Source organism: Pan troglodytes, chromosome 4 (genome assembly GCF_028858775.2).
Source record: "Pan troglodytes isolate AG18354 chromosome 4, NHGRI_mPanTro3-v2.0_pri, whole genome shotgun sequence".
NCBI classification, from domain to species: Eukaryota; Metazoa; Chordata; class Mammalia; order Primates; family Hominidae; genus Pan; species Pan troglodytes.
The window spans coordinates 178,344,964-178,368,112 of NC_072402.2; the positions used below are offsets into that span (position 1 = coordinate 178,344,964).

The 23,149-nt window shown below is 43.4% G+C and overlaps 1 protein-coding gene across 26 annotated transcripts; it reads right to left on the reverse strand.

The window, feature by feature from the left end:
• Nucleotides 1–743: 743 nt before the first annotated feature.
• On the reverse strand, nucleotides 744–18,614 carry ZFP62 (ZFP62 zinc finger protein). 26 transcript variants are annotated; one of them, XM_063811761.1, is made up of 5 exons: nucleotides 17,696–18,467; nucleotides 17,201–17,245; nucleotides 9,145–9,217; nucleotides 6,304–8,643; nucleotides 4,761–5,232 (listed from the first exon to the last, which is right to left on the reverse strand). In XM_063811761.1, the coding sequence occupies exons 4-5, from the start codon at nucleotides 8,543–8,545 to the stop codon at nucleotides 5,213–5,215; spliced, it is 2,262 nt and encodes a 753-aa protein (XP_063667831.1). In that variant the 5' UTR covers nucleotides 8,546–8,643; nucleotides 9,145–9,217; nucleotides 17,201–17,245; nucleotides 17,696–18,467; the 3' UTR covers nucleotides 4,761–5,212. The 26 variants fall into 26 exon arrangements, with proteins under 26 accessions (XP_063667828.1, XP_054540854.2, XP_054540853.2 ...); XM_063811763.1 differs by lacking the exon at nucleotides 17,201–17,245 and adding an exon at nucleotides 10,060–10,108 and having other exon boundaries at nucleotides 18,385–18,443; XM_063811758.1 differs by lacking the exons at nucleotides 4,761–5,232; nucleotides 17,201–17,245 and adding an exon at nucleotides 744–3,539 and having other exon boundaries at nucleotides 18,385–18,459.
• Nucleotides 18,615–23,149: the final 4,535 nt, after the last annotated feature.

Here is a 23,149-nt window from a genome sequence, read left to right on the forward strand (position 1 = left end):
CCTGGCCAACACAGTGAAACCCCCGTCTCTACTAAAAATACAACAATTAGCCGGGCATGGTGGTGTGTGCCTATAGTCCCAGCTACTGGGGAGGCTGAGGTAGGAGAATTGCTTGAATCTGGGAGGTAGCCATTGCAGTGAGCCGAGATTTTGCCACTGCACTCCAGCCTGGGTGACAAAGCAAGACTCTGTCTCCAAAAATAAATAAATAAATAAATAAAATTTAAAAAAAAGAAAAGTAATTAAACGTTTGGTATAGAAAACAATAACAACATATTTTAATATATATGTACATTTATATGTATATATAATTAAAATTAACCAAAACAACAGCATATAGGATGGAAGGTAAGAAGTATTCTAGGAACTTTGCATTGTCTAGGACGAAGATAAAAGTATCAATTAACATTAGGCTTTGATAAGTCAAGAATCCACCTTTTAATTCCTAGGCCACTAAAAGAAGAGAAAAAGTATATAACTTCCAAACCAAAAGATGGAAAAATAGAGTATGAATAGAATCATTCATAACTATAAATTAAAGGACTAAATGATCCTGTTAAAGTAAGTTATCAGACTGGATTAAAACAAACTATATGCTATTTCCAAGAGGTACATCTAAAACATAAAAATACAGAAAGCGTGAAAGTAAAAGGAAAGAAAGAGAAATGCCATATAACAGTAACCAAAAAAGAAGCTGATGTTATTAATACCAGAAAAAAAGAGACTTTTAGTAAGAGGCATTACTAGGGATAAAAGGTTTACTTCATAAAATTTCAATTCATATAACAATTTTATATTTGTGTGGCCTCAAATATATAAAGCAAAGTTCACAGAACTATATCTAAGTAGAGATAACTCAACAATTGTCTCATTAATAGAACAAGCAAATAAAACTTAAGAGCAGAGAAGATATGAACAACGTATTACAATCTAATGGCTTTATGTAGATGACTGCATGTGGCATCTGCAGAACATGCATTCTTTTCAAGTGCCCACAAATCTTCACTAAGGTTAAACACATGCTGGGCCATAAAGCAAATCTCAACACAATTCAAAGGATAGCAGTCATATGGACCATGTTTTGTAACAACAATAACAAAAATATAACTAGGAAATTCCCATGTTTGGAAGTTAAAAAATATACTTCTAAATAAGCCATGGAATCTGTTGTGATTTCCCAATTTTCATTCCTGACTTTGATTATTTGTGCTTTTCTTTCTCAATCACATCAGAGGTTTACCAATTTTGTCTTTTCAAAGCACCAACCTTGACTTTGTTGTTCTTTGTTGTGTTTGCTGTTTCATCAACTTTTGCTCTCATTCTTATCTCCTTCAACTTTTAAAAAGATAGTCAATTTAACAATGTTTGTACAAAATTTTTATAAAATACAGAGCATTTTTATTAAGCCTTAAAATAATCTTGTAAACAGGTCTTTTCCCTCATTTTACAGATGGGAAAATGATAGAACAGGAAAAAAATCCATATTATTGCACTGAATGGAATATGGCCCCATGGTTTGCACCCAAGACCAGAGGAACTTCACCTGCTCCTCTCTGGGGCTTTGCCCTGCCCACCCCAGGACCACTACTTATCCTCTGAGATCTTAAGGGACACTCATCAGAAATAGCCATGGTTAAGACGGTGAAAGTCTGGCTCTCACCAACCCTTCCTACAGTAATCTCCAGCACATCTGAGTATTGCTGGGAAAACACAGGGGAAACAAAATGTGTACCATGTGAGTGAGCAGGCTGCCCAGGCCAGAGAGGCAAGCGTGAGGCAGCCCTCAACCCCCAACATGTGTGGTTACTGGCCTCAGCTGGAGGCTCCTCCTGCTGAGCCCTTTTGCAGCCCGACAAAGACAAAACATGTTTGTTTAGAGACAATGGATTGCTTACTTAGAAGCAAGATACCACTCAGGAACATCCAAAAAATAACTTTTCTCATGTTTCTTCTCAAGTTTTGTCTGAGTAGGGGGTGGTCCTTGAGGGATTTCCTTGACTTCCAGGTAAGAGTTGTCCTCCACTGCCCAAGCATCTAGATGCTGTCTTTGGACAGGGCCACCACACTTACTCATCAGACTTATTCCATACATTCTTATGCAGATACTTCTCATTCTAGGCAGCCTTCTAAGGACGTTAACACTATTAATGTTTCCAACCCTCATTACAACCCGAGGTTGCTACTATTATCTTTACAAAAGACAGGTGAGGGCCCGGTATGGTAGCCTGTGGTGGTTCAGGCCTGTAATCTCAGCACCGTGGGAGTCTGAGGCTGGGCAGATTACTTGAGGTCAGGAGTTCAAGACCAGCCCAGCCAACAATGACGAAACCCTTTCTCTACCAAAAATATCAAAGTTAGCCTGGCATGGTGGCGCATGCCTGTAATCCCAGCTACTCTGGAGGCTGAGGCATGAGAATTGCTTGAGCTCAGGAAGTGGAGATTGCAGTGAGCTAATGCCCCTGCACTCCAGCCTGGGCGACAGAACGAGACCGTCTTAAAAAAAAAAAAAAAAAGACACGTGAGGACACACAAGTTTAGTTACTTGCCTAAAGTCATCTGGAAATAAGTGAAAGTCCTTATTTGACCTCAGGCCTCCTGGTGGAGACCATGTCCTCGGCCACTATACTTCACTGACTCTACACAGGTTTCATGCGAACGGCTTCCTTCGCACAACGACACTATCCAGACCTGAGAACCGCCAGGTCTAAATGAGAATGGCTCCTCAGTAGGAAGACAACTGAAGTACTGTATTCTGCTTCCTTCTCCATGTCTCTAGGCCTTTAGCTGAAGCTGGAGAAGAGAAATGAAGGGTCTCCCCAGCCCAGGGACTCCTTGGGTACAGCCATGGCCAATTACTCAAGGTCTTGATGCAGACAGACTTCAGGTCCCCAAGGTCTGCCTTCAGCTAACACCATCTTCAGGTGTTGTCCTGGTGGTGATCCTCTCATTTTTGAATCCCACGAAGGAAAATTCCCCTGCATTGCAGGATTGGTGTTCAGTACCGTTTCACGCCCAGTGTCTTCATACACAAAACATGACATTATTTTCCAGGCTTTCACCTTCAGACAAATTTGCTAATAGAGACGTGCACTCCTATGGAAGGCTATTCCATACTCACTGTTTTTTCAGGCTTTTCTCTTTCTCCTCCCCACTTTTCCCTCCCCCTTTATTTTTCCCACTTGCATATCGTTCTCTGGAAGGAACCGGGGGTGGTGCCTAAACCATGTTCCATCCCTGGTCTGAGCAGGCTCAGCCGCACCAGTTCATTGGGTCTGTGCTACAACGGAGACCCCACCATGTCTGGGATCAGCCTGAATGGCTTGTATCTGGCTGTAGGTACACTTGAGGACCTGGGCCCATTTCTGGAGCATGCGAGTAGATGGGGGCCGCAGTAGGAGCTTGTCTGGTGCTTAGTGGGGCTGAGGCACTCAGAATCCCCACCTGAGCTGTGGCCATCCTCTCCTTTGTTATTTAGCCTGCATCTCCCCAAAAGTAGACAGTGCATTAGGTTCAGCTGGAGCTCAAGTACGGGAGCTCTCCTGTGTGAGGAGCACATGGAAACCTCAGGTTAAAAACAACCAAAGCTGGTCTCATCTTCAGCAAAAGGAAGCCCAATCCATGTCCCCACGACTACGGGGAAGGAGTACTCCATGGCACCCTCCTTCCTGCCCACACATCAGCCCTGCCAGAGACCAGCCTTGCTGGAGGATGCCTGGGCACTTCCGTAGCTGCCTTTACTCAGGTCATCCTAGTTCCTACTCCTCTCTCAGAAAACCCAATTCAACGTCCTGCCCAGATGTCACCAATTCCTCCCTTTTGGTTGCTCCTAGTCGCTGTCCTCTGAGCACCTGCAGTCTTAATTCATCCATTAGGGTGGTTGTGCTCACAGCCTTTCTCCCTTTATTCATCCTCATCTACCAGAATCTACTCCTGCTGCCATCCTCTCCCACCCAGTACCTGGGACAGGGACAGTGCCTAGTAGATCCTCAAGTATTTGCTGAATAAATCAGTCCAAGTCTGTGTATAGGGTCAGGCTTGCCAGTGTCATGTGCAAAGAAGGATAGAGAGCAAGTATGATCAGAACAGTCCAAGTGGAGCAGTGGTAGAAATGCTCCATCTCCCTTTCCTCCCTCAACTCCACCCTTCCCCACCGCAGCCATCAAAACTTACTGGTAGGGATTTGGATACAAAGTGAAAGAAATATACTCCTAGAAAGAGCATGGAAACTATCTGGCTACAGAGATAGGAGTCCCAGAAGGAGATGGGAAACTACATGGCTGAGATTGTTCTCTTGTGAAGACAATGGGTTTTGAAACCAGATACCAGACTTCAAATTCAGCCTTTGCTGACTGGCCCACTCACAGTATTCTCAGACAGGTTACTCAATTCTCAGAAGAGTCTATTTTTACCCTTTGAGTTACCTAGTTAACAGCTTCATACACAGCAGTATTTCATGTTCAATTGTACATGTTCCTGACAGAGCTGTGTGTGGTGACTGATCACTCACACAACCTACCTGCTCCCCTGAGTTAGGATCTGGCCCAGTAACGAGGATCACATGGCTCCACTGTGGTCCCCTCAAAATCTATCCTGTGCTCCTCCTAGGGAGGCACCTTCTAACTTCTGGTGAAACCAGCTGAGCTGCTAGCCCTGTGGGATGAGTCTACTACCCTCTCTGGTTTGGATCTGGTATAACTTACCCCACAAAGATCTGACACACAAATGGCTCTTGGGTATCCTCCATCTAAACTCACAGCCTGTTTTGATTTAAGGAATTTCTTTATTGGAATTCCACTTTACCTCGCCACAAGGAGCTGGCTTTCATGACAAAGAGAGAGTGAGCCCTGAACAAAGTATTTGTTAACATTTTACAACAGACAACATATACATGTCCTGCATGACATCTTTACAATAACACATTCCAAAAACAATCAAACATTTAACAGGATTATTAAGAAACATTAATTTCCTTCTCTCTAGATGACTGGTACTTTAGCTTTTTAGCTTCTGCAATAAAATGCGTTCCTTCTCAGCATTTCTATTCATAGGAATCCCTGAATCACTTCTGTCATGTAAGGTGTGAATTCATGTTGACGGTGTGTTCCATTAGTTACTGAATGTGTCAAAATCCTCTCCACGGTAGAACCTTTTATTGTAGCATAATGTGTGAATACCACTTCCAGGTTATCCCTCATCACAAATTCATCATTCATTATGGGAGTTCATCTGAAACTTTAAAAAAGTTTCATTCATTCAACTAATGGATCACAATAGTACGTTCATCAATTTGCATTTTTTATGAGTGACTCTCTCCTATCTCCTGTTAGACTTGTAAGTCTATGCTTTCTACTTTTCCTAAAAGGAAATCCAAATTTTGTTTCAGAAGTCATCATCACTGCCCCCTCCCAAACCAATTACATCAAGTTTATACTTAAAGACCACTAATATTAAATAAATTTATATTCCCTGAAACCTATCCTCCCTGAATTTGCCTGTTGGAGGCCCTTAGTTTTCCCACTGACCAATGTGTAATTGGGATTCAAAGCTGTACCTGAATTTCCTACATTTCTAGTAACAGAATTTACCAAACATGAACTTTCTGATGGTGATTACGTAACTTCTAATTGAAGTCCTTTCCTCATCTGTGTTTTATGTCCAGAAATGTCTACTGATTTTGAAGATTTGCTTCACATTCCATCACTCAGATCTAAGTTTTTCTCTCAAGTATGGACTGTTTTATATCCTGTAAGAGCTGAACTACCTTGACACTGGAGCCTTTCTTGCTTGCTATGATTGAAAATCACATAGAAAGGGTTCCTCATAATCCTCTAGGATGGTTTCATTTACACTGTGTAAATTACAAGCCATGACCCCCTACATTCTTACATTCATAAGGTATTTCTTCCATTTGAGTTCGGAGAGACTTGGTAAGCTCTGCCTGCTACAGAGGCATCCTCATCCTGCCCCCATCCAGGGCATTCCCTCCCTCATAGGTTCTCTTCTGGGATGTGCCACTATAACTTCCCACATATATCACATTTAAAGATTCCTCTCCAGTATGGGTTCTTTTATGCTTGGTGAGATTTGATCTGATATTAAAAGCCTTACCACACTCATTACATCGGTATGGCTTCTTTCCAGTGTGGATCCTTTTGTGCTGGTCAAGGACTGATCTATAATTGAAGGATTTCCCACACTCACAATTATAGGGCTGCTTCCCCTGGTGGACACTTTTATGATTGATAAGACTTGAGTGTGAGATGTATGCCTTCCCACACTCATCACATTCATAGGGTTTCTCACCTGTGTGGATCCTTTTATGCACTGTGAGGCCTGAGCTGTTCCTGAAGGCCTTCCCACACCTATCACACACATAGGGTTTCTCCCCTGTGTGGATCCTCTTGTGCTGAGAAAGGAGAGAGCTGTAACTGAAAGATTTCCCACACTCAACACACTTGAAGGGTTTCTCCCCAAGATGGACTCTTTTATGGCTTATAAGAGTTCTGCTTGAGAAAAAAGCTTTTCCACATTCATCACATGTATGGGGTGTCTTGCCAGGGTGGGTACTCTTATGGTTAATAAGGCTTGAGTGTGAGATGTAGGCTTTTCCACACACATCACATTCATAGGGCCTCTCCCCAGTATGGATTCTTTTATGAACTTTAAGGCTTGAGTTGTTTCTGAAGACCTTCTCACACCTGTCACATTCATAGGGTTTCTCTCTAGTGTGGACCCTTCTGTGCTGAGAAAGGAGTGATGTGTAATTAAAAGATTTCTCACACACATCACATTTGTAGGGCTTCTCCCCAAGATGAACTTTTTTGTGGTTTATAAGGGTTCGGTATGTGATGAAGGCCTTCTCACACTCATCACACTTAAAGGGCTTCTCCCCAGGGTGTACACTTTTATGATTTATAAGGCTCGAGAGAGAGATGTATGCTTTCCCACATTCTTCACATTTGTAAGGTCGTTCCCCAGTGTGGATTCGTTTATGTACTTTAAGGCCAGAATTATTTCTGAAAGCTTTACCACACTCATCACACCCAAAGGGTTTTTCCCTGGTATGAATCCTTTTATGCTGTTCAAGGGCAGAGCTGTAGTTGAAGGATTTCTCACAATAGCTACATTTATAGGGCTTCTCCCCAAGGTGGATTCCTTTGTGATTTTTAAGGCTAGAGCGTGAGATATAGGCTTTCCCACACACATCACACTTATATGGTTTTTCCCCAGTATGGAGCCTCCTGTGGACTTTGAGGCCTGCATTGTTTCTGAACGTTTTCCCACACACATCACATACATAAGGTCTCTCTCCGGTATGAATAGTTCTGTGTTGAAGAAGTAGTGAGTTATAACTAAAGGATTTCCCACACTCCTTACATTCATGGGCTTTCTTCCCAGGGTGAATGCTTTTATGGACTGCGAGGCCTGAGCTATAGCTGAATGCTTTGCCACAGACATCACACTTGTAAGGTTTCTCTCCTGTGTGGATCCTTTTATGCACTATGAGGCCTGAGCTGTTCCTGAAAGCCTTCCCACATTCATCACATTCATAAGGTTTCTCTCCAGTGTGGATGACTTTATGCTGAATGAGAAGAGAGCTATAATTAAAAGATTTCTCACACTCATCACATTTATAGGGTTTATCTCCAAAGTGGATGCTTTTATGGTTGAGAAGTGTTCTACAAGTAATGAAGGCCTTCCCACACTCATCACATTCGTAAGGTTTCTCACCCGTGTGGATCCTTTTGTGGACCCTAAGGCCAGAGCTGTTACTGAAGGTTTTCCCACAGATGTCGCATTCATAGGGCTTCTCCCCCGTGTGGATCCTTTTGTGGACTCTGAGCCCAGAGCTGTTCCTGAAGGCCTTCCCACACTCACCACATTCATAGGGCTTCTCCCCAGTGTGGATCCTTTTATGCTGGTCCAGAACAGAGCTATAATTGAAGGATTTTCCACATTCATCACATTTACAGTTCTTCTCCCCAGAATGGGTGCTTTTGTGGTTTATAAGGCTGGAGTAGGACATGTAGGCTTTCCCACATTCCTCACACTTGTACGGCTTCTCCCCAGTGTGGATCCGTTTGTGGACCCGAAGGCTCGAGCTGCTCCGGAAAGTCCCTCCACAGTCATCACATTCATAGCGCTTTTCCCCAGTGTGCATAATTTTATGTTGAACAAGGCGGGAATTATATTTGAAGGATTTCCCACATTCATCACATTTATGTGATTTCTTAACAGCATTGGTTTTCTGCTGTAGACTAGGGTAGGAGGTTCCATTAATGTTCTCCACACGTTTGCCTTGCTCACTGCCTCTCTGTCCTATAGGCATAGTCTGGTGTGTGATATGCTGTGGGCTCAGATGCAAGCTCTTCTCAGATGCCTCACCTTCCTGTTCTGTCTTTATATTTGCTGTACTCTTGGCTTTGCTGATTGCTTCCCTGATGCTGCTTTTGTCTTCCTTCATCCTGTTTTCCACAGGCTTTTTCTGCTGATTCTCTACCTTGCTATCCCAAACACATGTGTCACCAACCTTAGATTCAGGCATAGGATCCTCCACTTTTGGCCACTTAGATGCTGCATTTCCAACATTTTCATATTCTTCAGTTGGTTCCTCATCCTCAGTGCTCGTCTTCAAATGTGACACTAAACCAAGAAAATGAAAAGGACACCTATTCACTCTCTTAAAAAAAAAAACAAAAACAAACTGGAATAACAATGAACAACATTCACTTGACAAACATTTACTGACAACATACTGTGTGATAGGTACCATGTGCCATGCACCGGTTTTTAAGTACTAGGGATACAACAATGAATATGACAAAATTTCTGCCCCTGTGGAACTAATGTTAAAATGCTAGAACCCTGGATTTTCAATGGAACAATGAGCTTTTCTATTCTTGCATAACAGCTTAGCATAGGGCAAGGTGAAATGATGCACAGAACCATGGGCAACACCAATCAGTTTTTAAACAATGTCACCCAGTCACGGAAAAACAAACAAGAGGGCAGAAGAAATCTCTGAAGAATAGAAGACAGAAAAATTCATAAGTAGGACAAAAGTTAGGCAAAACTTTTTTTTATTATGAAAAGTTAGACAAAATCAGCAGGGGACAGACAAAACTAAAGAGAAAAAATTAGTACCTGGGGAGGGGTATCAGGGAGAAGGCTATGAAACCATGAAGACAGTTACTGCAGAGATGAGGAAGAAGGCAACCTGCATATTAAAATATATTATTAAACCTCTATAATTAAAATAGTATGGTCCTGGTACATAGACAGGCAAATGGAATAGAACAGGAAGTCCAGACATTGTCCCAGGTAGACACAGAAATTAATGATACAGATGATATCTGAAATTACCAGAGAAAAGATGGTCCTTTTAATAGTGTTGCAACAACTATGAAGCCATATGGAAAAAGATAAAATTAGGGCTGGGTGCGGTGGCTCACACCTGTAATCCCACCACTTTGAGAAGCTGAGGCGGGCAGATCACGAGGTCAAGAGATCGAGACCATCCTGGCCAACATGGTTAAGCCGTCTCTGGTAAAAATACAAAAATTAGCTGGGCGTGATGGCACGCACCTCTAATCCCAGCTACTTGGGAGGCTGAGGGAGGAGAATCACTTGAACCTGGGAGGCAGAGGTTGCAGTGAGCCGAGATCGTTCCACTGCACTCCAGCCTGGTGACAGAGCAAGACTCCGTCTCACAAAAAAAAAAAAAAAAAAAGATACAATTAGATCCCATTCTTCACACCACACACACATGAATAAACTCCATATGGAATAGAGCTCTAAATATAAAAAAGCTGTACAAATGCCAGAAAACATGGGTAAATGCCTCTCTGGCCTGAGTATAGAGGAAGCTTTCTAATGATGACTCATATGCAACAAAAGACTGATACATTTTCAAAAATTGAAGAAAAACAAACTACAAATCATACAGGAAAACAGGTAAAAAGATGAACAAACAATTCTTTTAAATGGTCCTTAAACATTCGACTTGATTCATAATGAGAGAAAGATAAATAAGAACTACTGTAAAACACCACTTCTCACCTGTCATATTAGCAAATGTTCAAAGCTTGACAATACACTGTCGATAAGGCTGTGGAGGAAACAGGCACTCTCATACACTGCTGGGAATGCAAACTGGCACAGCCCCTTTTAAGGGGAATTTGCCAATATCTATCAAAACTACATATGCATTTACCCAGAAGTCCTACTTTAGGAATTTATAATGAAGATACACCTCCAACAATATAAAAAACATACATGCACAGAGTGACTCATTATAGCATTATTTGTAACTGCAAAATCTGGAAACCTACATAAATCTCCAAGCACAGAAGACTGGTTAAATAAACTGGCGCATATACACAGTGGAGTACTGAAAAAGGATGAGGAGCGCTTCTGAATTGATATGGAGCAATCTGTATATCCTAAAGTCAAAAGGTCAAAGTGAAAAAGAGTAATATACATGCTACGTTTCGTGTAGGAAAGAAAACAGGAAAACAAGCACGTATGTGTTTCTCTTTATAGCAACGATAAACCAGAGAACAATGAGGTTCATCGCCTACAAGGGAGGAGTGTGGAGAATGGAGCAGAAGGGATGGGGGAAAGAGAGAGACTCCGAGTATATAGCCTTTTTAATAGTTTTTACTATACAAAATACATAATATTCTACATATTCAAAGAATAAAATTAAACATCAGTGAGGATGGGAAAGGGGAAAAACTGCTAAAACAAAACAAATCAACCTATTTGCATTTCCCATGAATACCACAATCGCAGGAAGAGAACAAAAAAGAAACACAGAAGTAATCCAGGCAACTTAGAAACGTATTTGACTACATAAGTACATTCAGTCTGGGGAAAGCTGGAGGCGGGGCAGTGGGAAGAGGTACAAACAATTCAACTGTCAGCAGGTTTTCTGTAGAGGTATGAACAAAGCGATTCTGAAACAACTTTAGATGTATTAAGAACCTGAGGAGATGTGTTGATTTTGTTGGGCCCAGGGCTGTCCTAGAGAAAGGGACATAAAAATAAGCAAGAGAGGAAGGCGAAAATGAACCTTGGGATGAATTTGCAGTACTGGTGTGAACTTAGGATTTCTAAATCACATATATGTGCATGCATGTATATTCAAGTCTGTATGGCTGTATGCATATATTTGCATATATTTCCTGATTTCCTAGTTCTGTTTGCTGAAAGCCCAAAAAACAAAACACTCCAGTGGTAATGAGCACATCTAGTACCCCATTCTGGGTCTACTATTACCATTATTTACTAAAAGGAACCAGAGCTCCTCAAGGAAATGGCTAATTGCAGGCTGAAAGCAGGAAACATACAAGATGAGCATCATGCTATACCAGCAAGTAAAGAGAGGCTCAAAAAAAGGGTAGGGACACGCTGCAAGACCCAGCTTGAACATCCAGTGTTCAAGCACCGTAATAACTAAGTATAGTGATACATTATAAACCACTGAAGATAGGATTTCATGAGTCTACACAGGTACAAACAGGGGAGAAAGGGAGGCCTCTTGCTTACAGCAGAATGTGAGTGCTGGTTGATAAATGTAGAAGGAATACCAGAATTGGAAAAGTCAGCACTCTGCAACTATCAGAGTAAAGACTGGATCAGGAGAGAATCATCAGTGAATTCTACGTCTAGGAGGAAATTCTGACAAGGAGCAGGATATCTGCATGGTCTTAAATATTTATAATGCTTAAATTATTTACAAGGGGGAAAAATTCAAGAGTGGAGAGACAATGCCTTGGCCAGGTGTTCTAATTTAACACCTCCAGAGGGGCAGATAGACATAATATGCTTTTAGTAGGGAGAAGGACACATCACCTATGAGAATGCATTACATGAACTGAATCACCAGGTACACCCAAAACGAACAATGTTTTCTACTAAAACAGAGGGTGGAGAGAAGAGGGGGGACTGTATTTTTCAAATACATCATTTTCATAAAAGACAAAGAAGAGTTGTACAAATGTTCCAGATTAAAGAAGGCTGAAGAGACTTGACCACTATATTACATTCCTGACCTTGACTGGATCTGTAGCAGAGGGGAAAATTGTTATAGAAAACAATTACATCAGCTGAAAAAGTTGGAATATGGATGGTAGACTAGGTAAAAGCAGTATCAACTTCCAATTTACTCAATTTGAAAACTTACTGTAGTTATCTATGAGACTATCCCAATCCTTAGGAAATATACGCTGAAGTATTTAGGGATAAAGGGCCATGATGTATATAACTTACCTACAAATGGTTTAGAAAAATACTTGCATGTATGAAAGAGAGAGCAAGAGGACAAAATGAAGTCAAATGTTAACTGCAGGTAAATCTGAGTGATGGGAATCTTTTTACTGTTCGTATTCTTGAATTTTTTCTGTGCATTTAAAGTTATTACCAAACAAAAAGTTTTTAAAATATCAGAAAGCAAATTTGTTTCCTCTTCTACACCTTCCCCTCCAGGTACTGCTTTGCCATCCTACTGCCTGTTGTATCTGGAAAAAGGGGTCTTCACATCCCACTCCCCTCATGCCTCATTTCTTCCACGCAGACCACACTGCGTTAGCGTCTTCAGGCTGCTGCTTGCCCTCCGCGCTGCTGCCCCTGGATGTTTCTGGCCCCTCCTTCCACCTTGAGACATTCCTCTCCTGGCTCCACATATTCCCCTGGGAGCCCTCATGGCTCCCGGCACTCCCACACACCGTCTCAGGTCCTCATCTCTGCCCAGGATCCCTCTCAATTACAGAGCCTCATATCCACCTTGCCATCCACACTTTTGCCTAAATCAGAAATGGGCTACTTCCCTTGGCCACATCCAAAACAGCCCCTAGGACCGCTGATTCTATTGCCTAAGTAGTTCTGAAGCTCCCACCCCATCCCCCACCTCCTTCTTACTGCTAGGGCCTTAGTTTGAGCCTTCTAAATTCTCTTCTGCACGACTGCCATCGTTTCTAGACCTTCACTCTTATCCCTGCCCAATTCTTTCTCCAACCACTGTGAAGAATTTTTGTAAAATGCACACCTAGTCACCGGGCAGTGCCAAGTTCTCCCAGGCTACTTACTGTGGCACCTAAAGCCTTCTGCACCAGCCGCCTGTGCAACTGTCAACCCTCACTGCCACTCCACTCACTGATTCTCAGCCTGATCTGTCCTCCTTTGTTTCTTTGACAAGTGGATTATTAGTTTTCTTCCTGTCCTCTGGGATTCCATGTTAGACTGGCTGCTGACTGGCCTGGTCTGCCTAAAATCAGACACTTTGCCACTTACCTCTCTAACCTAGGTGAAGGCCAGGGGCCTCCCTGTTCTGGCTCTGCTTAAACCCCTCTGTTTGGGTTGGGGCGCATGATGTCCCGTCACCTGATGTAGTTCATCCAATCTTCTTCTTGAGTGAAATCAAAATGGATTAACATAAACATGCATCTTCAATGAAAATAGATGGCTTGAAATGAAATCTATGTTAATCAATACTAAGATCCATCAAAAACACAGGCAGAAAAGCACCAAGACAGCACTAGAGTAAATGCTGCTAAAACATAAAGACAATACAAAGAATGTAACACATAAGGATAATTAAGTTATCCTTATAAACAATACTGGAGATGCATTCCAGGGTATCAGTTATTTCTGAGGCTAAGTGTTGCCCAAGGAACTTAAGACTATTATCTGCATCCTGTTTGTTTTCCAGGCCCCGGGCTATTCCTATCCAAAGACATGGATATGACAAGGCCCTGCCATCAAGGTGCCTGCAGACTAGTAGGAGAGTCTGGTAGGAAAATAACCATATGATAAAAATGACAGAGGTGGCCGGGCACGGTGGTTCACGCCTGTAATCCCAGCACTTTGGGAGGCTGAGGCAGGCAGATCATGAGATCAGGAGATCGAGACCATCCTGGCTAACACCGTGAAACCCCATCTCTACTAAAAATACAAAAAATTGGCCGGGCATGGTGGTGGGCGCCTGTAGCTCCAGCTACTAGGGATGCTGAGGCAGGAGAATGGCATGAACCTGGGAGGCGAGCCTGCAGTGAGCTGAGATCGTGCCACTGCACTCCAGCCTGGGTGACAGGGCAAGACTATGTCTCAAAAAAAAAAAAAAAAAAAAAAATGCAAATACAGGACATGGAGGGTGGGAAAGGGGGGATGGACTACAGGAATAGCTTCAGGAAGAGAAGAGTGCCAAGGGAAGAGCAGGTACAGAGGAACTGGTGTTCACCGCCCTGAAGACATCTGGGGCAGGCAAAGGGAAAATCAGACAGGTAGGCAAAGACAAGGGCTGCAACCATAAGGAGTCCAGACTTGATCCTCGGGAGCTTCGGGCAAAGGAGTAGCAAACTTGAATATGCGTTTTGGAAAAATTACTTATTTTATTAAACTGGAGTTGGCAAACATTTTCTGTAAGAACCAGGTAGCATATATTTTAGGCTTTGTGGGCCACACAGAACTGCTGAGTACTATTTTTGTTTAAGCATTCCTTTAAAAGTGTAAAAATCATTCTTAGTTTGTAGGCCATACAAAAACAGTCCACAAGCCCAGCAGTGTGCCCACCTCTGTTAGATAATATCAAGGAATCAGAGCTAATTTAGGCTGGTATAATAACGGCATTGTGGCTACGTTAGAACTTTTTTTTTTTGTTGTTTTTTTGAGACTGAGTCTTGCTCTGTTGCCCAGGCTGGAGTGCAATGGCACGTCTCAGCTCACTGCAGCCTCCACCACCCAGGTTCAAGCGATTCTCCTGCCTCAGCCTCCCGAGTAGCTGGGATTACAGGTATGTGCCACCATGCTCAGCTAATTTTTATATTTTTAGTAGAGATGGGGTTTTGCCATGTTGGCAGGCCTGTCTCCAACGCCTGACCGCAGGGGATCCACCCGTCTCAGCCTCCCAAAGTGCTGGGATTACAGGCGTGAACCACCGCACCCAGACCTTTCTTTTTTTTAAATTCAGACTGAAGTCTGCAGTGAAATGGCATGAAATCTGGAATTTAAACTATTTCAATCAGGAAAAACTAAAAAGGGAAAAGTTAAACAGCAGAATCCTGATAATTGCTGAATCCAAGTGATGGGTATATGAAAGTTCATAAGAAAAAAACTTTAGGCCGGGCACAGTGGCTCACGCCTATAATCCCAGCTCTTTCGGAGGCCGAGGCAGGTGGGTCACCTGAGGTCAGGAGTTTGAGACCAGCCTGGCCAACATGGTGAAACCCCGTCTCTACTAAAAAAAAAAAAAAAAAAAAAAAAAAAAAATTAGCTGGGCATGGTGGTGGGCACCTGTAATCCCAGCTACTTGGGAGGCTGAAGCAGGAGAATTGCCTGAATCCAGAAGGTGGAGGTTGCAGTAAGCTGAGATTGTGCCATTGCACTTCAGCCTGGGCAAGAAGAGTGAAACTCTTGTCTCAAAAAAAAAAAAAAAAAAAGAAAAGAAAAGAAAAGAAAAAAAAGAAAAATATTTTAAAAAGATCAGGCAAGGTGCAGTGGTTCATGCCTGTAATCTCAGCACTTTGGGAGGCTGAGGCAGACAGATCACTTGAGGCTAGGAGTTCAAAACCAGCCTGGCCAATGAGGTGAATCCGTCTCTACTAAAAATACAAAAGTTAGCCAGATGTGGTGGTGCACAGCTGTAGTTCCAGCTACTCGACTTGGGAGGCTGAGGCACAAGAATCGCTTGAACCTGGGAGGCAGAGGTTGCAGTGAGCCAAGATAGCGCCATTGCACTCCAGCCTCGGTGACAGAGCAAGACTCTGTCTCAAAAAAAAAGAAAGATCACTCACACTAGTTGCAGTGGGAGAATGGATTGAGGCAAGACAGGACTGAGTCCTGGAGTTCCAGGAGTAAGTCACTATAGTCCAATCAAGACTGATTTGGTAGCTAAGTCATGTGTCCCTGATGACACAAGTAAGGAATTACCCCCAAAACACAACTCTTCAATATAAAGACCCAGAAACTCCTGAATTTCTTAAAAGTTCTAAAGGCTGAATGGACAAGCCCTTTCTAACCAGTTTTCAACACACAGCATGAGTCTAATAGCCTGGTTACATCAGTCAAAAGCGTCAGACATAGAACGCCACCCACTCCTTCCAAACTACATACGACCAACAACCTCTGGGCACTCTTCCATGCTTCTTGTTCATGCTTTATCGCCAAGGCCTAGAAAAGTGAATGCAAACAGTTAAGAACCGGCCCTACATTCTTGCTGTCTCTGCCTCCGAGACTCAGGAGCCACTTTTCAAGAGCCGAGACAACTCGTAAGAGAGGAGCCGTGACCTACTCTGGCCGAAAACCCCTTCCTATTAACAGACTGTAACTAGCCCGGAACGACTTTCAATTTGCAGAGTCCAACCATATTCCACAAGACAATCTACCACCTCAAGGTTCACGCGTGGATTCTACACCTTAAATCCTTGGATACTGTCTTTGATTTGGAGATGAGCAAAGAAAGGAAACAAGACAAGAGAAAGTGACAAAATGCTTACCAACCCAGAACAAAGAGTACCTAGGAGGGGCAAAATGTACAAAGGAAAGATGGGACTAAGGAACAGAGAAGTGATATGCAGATGAGAAGAGAATATGGTTTGTGTTCTAGCTACTGTTGCATTTGTCTTATGAATATTAGGAATGTATATGATTAACGTGAGTTGGTTCTATTGCTTAAATATAGAAATAAGAATGAAAGGTGATTTTTCCTTAAAGTAAAAAACTGAAATAGAACATTCTCATACCAAGTAGTGGAGAAGAGATTTCTAGTTGTCGTAGCGGAGGAGGTGAGCAAAGGCGATACTAAAAGGGAGGCTGATTTTCTGAATCAAACCCGGCAGGGACTGGCTTGGAGTCATTGACACAATTAGTCTATTAGGCTAGTGTAACACTAAATATAGGGACAAGTCTCAGAAGGGAAGGACTACTTACGTCTTATTTGTTCTTTAAACACTCTACATCAGTGATTTTGATAATGACTTGTCATATGTAACAATCTGCCAATAACTGGTTGAGTTAATGTAAAAAAATAATTTTCTAACGGCTGTTTAGTTTCTTCTGTAAAAATCCCTACCCTAATACACTGTATTGAGTATACCACTGTTTGAAGTAACAACAAATTGGAGACAACCCAAATGCCCCCGAATAGATCTAAAAAAGGACAGAACATCGAAAACATCCAAACAATGGCCCATCCAATACTTACCACAGCTCTGTAAAACAAAACGAAACAAAACACAACTTCTGTGTTCTGACATGTAGAGACCGGTAAGATAAAGTGAAAGAATCAAGGAGTTAGAAGGATTTCTATCACCTGTGTGAAAAAAGGGGGAACTAACTAGTTATATTTGCCAGTATTTGCAGAAATTCGGAAAAGATACAAAGGAACAAAAGTGGTTACCTAAGAGGGTAGGGCCTAGGAAGATACCCAAGCGGGATGGGAAGAAATCTTTCACTGGTAACTTTTTATATTTTTAATATCCCAGCCATATGAATGTATTACATATTTCATGTTATTATTTTTTTCAAGCCTTGAGCTTTCACAAAGAAATGCTCCTGCTGGCCAACTACTTTAAATGTCTTAGAGCAGCACACCCAGCCCTAGCATTCCCCAGTGATCTTTTCCGTCCCACCCCTGGGTTCCCGCAGGCTGTCTCCTGGGTCCTGGGTCTAAGAAACTCTTCGACCTTCCTCTCCCTACCTAGTTAACTCCTTTTCTGCTTGCAGGAACACGCGGCAGGTCGCCTCCTCCCGGTGCACCCGTCTGTATGCAGGTGCGCTTCCCCACATGAGGGCTAGGACGCGCCTCCGGGGTCTCTATTCACACCTGCAGCAGGAGCTTATCATCATCACTCACCGACCAAAAAAAAAAAAGAAAAAAAGGTGGGGGGGTGGGGCGGAGGGGAAGAAGGTCGAATCACATCGCCCCTAGAGGTCTCTCTGCCCTCGCAATCGCTCTCAAGTCCTAGAGTACCAAACTTAACTGCAGAGGGAGCACGAAATGGTGGTATTTTGAAGCGCTAATTTTTAGGGATCCCCTCCCATCCAAAACAGGGATGAATAGTTGAGGAACACCGGAGCGGGGCCCTGGCCCTTCTCGGAACATTGAGCAGACCTAACATGACGCTGGTCCGTTCAAACGTCGCAGTTGTGGCCCACATAGAGCCCAGTCTGTTCCAGGGGCGCGCCCTGCACCCCTCTGCCTGCCCGAGGTCTTCCCTCCCCTCCGCTCCCCAGAAACGCACCCACTGAGACATGTGCGGGGAGGGGGCACGCTTACTCCCACATCCCGCCCGAGACCCGCGGAGCAGCCAAGACCCGGCCAAAAAGGGAAGGGCGTGGCAGGCAAGGGCCGGGGGCGGGAGCGCGGGCGGCCGCGGACTCACGTACTGGCTGTGGCGGCGCCGCGGGAACCCGGCCGCCAGCGGGACAAAAGCGCGGACCGCACGGCCGGAAGAACCCGCGCCGGCCCCGGGGCACTTCCGCGCCCTCTCTGGGACGCTGGAGGACTGACTCGATGGTCCGGGCCGACGGCGCCGGCGGGAGGGAGGGGAGCGCCTCCTCGGCTATTTATTGAGGACCAGCTGCAGGGCGCGCGCTCCAGGCGCGGCCAGGAGGCCGTGGGCGGGGCTTCCTGTTTCCGTGCCCATTAGCTTCTGGGGTGGGCTGGGGGAGGGGCACAGGTAATAAAGTAAATACCGGCCTACCTGGTTCCTGAACACGTGATTCGTTGCCAGGTGTGGGTGCGGGGACGTTCCCGGAAGTGGGGGCCTGGCGGGAAATGGGGGAATCCGGGAGGGGCGCAGGACAGCGCTGGGCTGGGGACCCATTGCCTTCTCAGCTGGTTGGGGGCTGGCCCGAGAGCACCAGCCCTTCCTGGTCGTCAGCACCAGAAGCGCCCCCGGTTAGGCACTGGGGATGCGGAGTGGGAGCGCGCCCCTGGAGCCGTCCCTGGGACCGGGCCACGCTCCCACCCGGGGCGCCAGCTTGGCAGCGACCTGGCCCCCTGCCCACCCCACCGCCGGTGTCGGCTTCCAAACCCAGGGCCTAAAATGACTTTGAAGACCTTTTTTTTAAAAAATTAATTTTTGTGGGTACATAGTAGGTGTCCCTATTTGTCGAGTACGTGAGATATCTTGATACAGACAGGAATGCAATGCGTAATAATCATATCAGGGTTAATGGCGTGTCCATCACTTCAAGCATTTATCCTTTGTGTTACAAGCAATCAAATTATATTCTTATTTTTAAATATGCAACTAAGTTATTGGCTATAGTCAGCCTTTTTTAAAAACAGCAACATTAAATATTTTTCATATTAAGTTTAAATAATTGCAAAGGGTATATTTTTGGCATGCTGTTAATATTAAGAACAAAATTGCTTTATTCTTTCAAGTGTATCCAGTGGAATCTAAATCCCTGAAGATTTGGTATTATCCACTTTTAACAGTCATAAGTTTTACATCTTTTAGGGTTTTTTCCTTGAACTTTTATGTCCCTCACCGGCTTTTTATTCTACTATAAAAATATTTTCATTCTATGTGCCTCATTGAATTTTATCCTAGTGTAAAATAGTTCTATGCATTGTTTTATTGTTTATTGTTTATCCTAGCGTATATGTCCGTAACGAAAGTAGATTACATTTTTTCTTAGTGTTATTTTCTGGATTATTAGCAAAATTATATAAATATTTCAAAATGTTTACTGTTAATTCTTAGACAAAAAGTGAAGTGCTTTGGAAGCACAACTTGTAATGAGATGGATTTTGTTTTACAGCTCAAATTATTTATATTATTTGAATGAATTTTACATATTGCTGGGGTGAGCCGGTGTTTGGCATCAGCTCGACGCCTATTTTTCATTTTTATACATGTGGGTGCTGAGACACTGTGTTCACTCAAGTAGAGGGAATGGGCGTTTCATTGTAGCAATAAGACCCTTGACGGCATTTGGGCTTCACGCCACAACCCCACCCACCTCGAAGAACGTCTGGGCTTCGCTGCTGTTAGCAGGCAGCAGCGACTCCTAAGGAGGAGCAGAGCCCCAGGCCCAGGTCTGCAGCTTTAGGTGAAAGCCCCAGAGCGAGCAGAGGATTGGGAGTGGATTCCCCTAGAGCTGCCCCCAAAGGATAGTGAGACACATGCAGCTGTTGAGCACTTGAAATGTGGGTAGTGCTGCTGAGGATCTGAATTTTTAATTACATTTAATGTAAATAGCCACGTGTGGCGAATGGCCACCTTACTGGATAGCACAGCTCTAGAAGGAGCTTCGGGTGGTCCTCACAGGCCTCCAGAATTAAAGCTGCCCTTAAAGGTTCATGGTAGGCAAAGACTGGGTTTTTACCTCTAGGCAGCAAGATAGAAAAATATTCATATCCGGGTTGGAACACTTCGCTCAATGAAAGGTGGTGTGTGTGTGGAAGGGATTATGGGAAACCCACATAAATCATCTTGAGTCAGATGCTTTTTATTTTATCTTATTATTTATTTGTTTTGAGACAAGCTCTCACTTTGTTGCCCAGGCTGGAGTCGGGGTGGCATGATTATGGCTCCCTGCAGCCTCGATCTCCCAGGTTCAAGGGATCCTCCCACCACAGCCTCCCAACTAGCTGGGACTACAAGTGCATGCCACAACAGCCCCACTAATTTTTGTCTTTTTTGTAGAGATGGGGCCTCACTATGTTGCCCAGGCTGGCCTTGAACTGCTGGGCTCAAGTGATCCGTCTGTCTTGGTCTCCAAAAGTGTTAGAATTCAGGCGTGAGCCACCGTGCCTGTCGGATCCTTTTGATTTTAGATGACTTTTCCTCCTTGAGCCTTATTATATTGCAGGCACCTTTCATTTGGCCTGTGTCTACATAGCACACACAGACAACAGACACAGACACAGACACAGACACAGACACAGACACAGACACATGCTTGCCTTTCTAACACTTTTAGAGATATCTACACATCAGAGCTGAGTTCTGTAAGGTAGTCACTATTCACATGTAGCTTATGGTAGTCTGAATTGAGATGTGCTGTAAATGTAAAATCCACACCACATTTCTAAGACTTAGGAAAAGAAAATGTAAACTATCTTATTAATAATTTTTAATGTTGATTACATGCTGAAATAATATTTTGACTATATTGGGGTAGATCAAATACATGGTTGCAATGAATTTTACCTGTTTCTTTTTACTTTAAATGCATCTAGAAGATCAGAAGTCACATACATGGCTCAGAGTACATTTCCATTGAACAGCACTGCTCTAGGAGGCCAATAGGTGCAGCAGTGAGGTTGTCTGGGTTTGCTCTTGCTTTGCCGGCTCATCTACCTCCCTTTGGAGTGGTTTAAGTACAAATTAATGTTGAGCTAAGCCCATAGGGCTTAATTCCAACTCTGTGTTTAGCCATTGAATTTGGTCACAGATTTATTTGTTTTTGTTTTTTTTAGAGACAGCGTCTTGCTCTGTCACCCAGGATGGAGCGCAGTGGTGTGATCACATAGCTCACTGCAACCTCAGTCTCCTGGGCTCAAGCAATCTTCCTGCTCCAGCCTCCTGAGTAGCTAGGACTATAGGTGTGAACCACTAGATCCAGATTAAATTTTTTTTTTTGTTTTGTAGATGGAGTCTCACTCTGTCGTCCAGGCTGGAGTACAGTGGCACGACCTCGACTCACTGCAACCTCTGCTTCCCAGGTTCAAGCGATTCTCCTGTCTCAGCCTCCCACGTAGCTGGGATTACAGGCACACGCCACCACACCAGGCTCATTTTTGTATTTTGGTAGAGACAAGATTTCACCATGTTGGCCAGGCTGGTCTCAAACTCCTGACCTCAGGTGATCCGCCCACCTTGGCCTCCCAAAGTGCTGGGATTACAGTCGTGAGCCACTGCTCCCGGCCTCAGATTAATTTTTTAATTTTTTTGGAGTGGTAGGATCTTGCTGTGTTGACCAGGCTGGTCTCAAATTACTGGGCCTCAAGTGATCCTCCCACCTTGGCTTCCAAAAGTACTGAGATTACAGGTGTGAACCACCATGCCCAATGGCAAATTTATTTTAAAATAAAATCTCTCCTCCCACTGTACCATAATATCAGTTCATTATGTTAAATCTGGAAAACAGAAAAATTATTCTTAATTTAGTAAACTAGTTTTTGCTCTTGTTGCCCAGACTGGAATGCAGTGGCACGATCTCAGCTCACTGCAACCTCCCCCTCCCAGGTTCAAGGGATTTTCCTGCCTCAGCCTCCTGAGTAGCTGGGATTACAGGCGCACACCACCATGCCCAGCTAAGTTTTTGTATTTTTAGTAGAGATGGGGTTTCATCATGTTGGCCAGGCTGGTCTCAAACTCCTGACCTTGGGTGACTTACCTACCTCGGCCTCCCAAAGTGCTGGGATTACAGGCGTGAGCCACCGTGCCCGGCCTAAACTTTCCTTTTTAAAAAAAAAATAGAGACAAGGTCTTACTATGTTGCCCAGGCTGGTCTTGAACTACTGAGCTCAAATGATCCCCCCCTGCCTCAGCCTCCCAAAGTGCTGGGATTACAAGCATGTGCCACCACACCCAGCCCATAATTTAGTAAATTTTCTTACTTAGTAAACTTTAGTAAACTTAGTAAACTTACTTAGTAAACTTAATAAACTTTTTTCTATCACCAATTTGTGAGTGTTTTTCAGATAGTGTCATAATCATACTATATCTGTATTTTTATATAGCATTTTTACAAATAATATTATACATTAGCATTTTTCATGTTTTTACTCTTTGTCATATTCCATTAAACTACAGTCTCCTTAACTATTCTGTATAACTCACAGAGGTTTTTTCTAAGTATGTCTTTTTTAAAAAATAACTCAGTGCTGTTTTAGATAGTAGCGTGCAGAACGCGTTCATCGTACTTTCCTTGGAATAATTGACAAGAAGAGGAATCACTGGTTCAACAGACAGAACATTTTTAAGAGTCTTAAAATAAGAACAATAGGGAATTAGAAACACTAATAAGCTTAATGGTAAACACTGGAAACAATCAGAGTAAAGAACTAGACAAGGTTGTTACTCATCAGTACTATTATTTCCCATTGCAGCTGGATTAAACAAAGAAAAAAGAAGTCAGAATATAAACATTGGAAAGCAGAGGTGTAATTGTCTTATTTGCAGATATGATT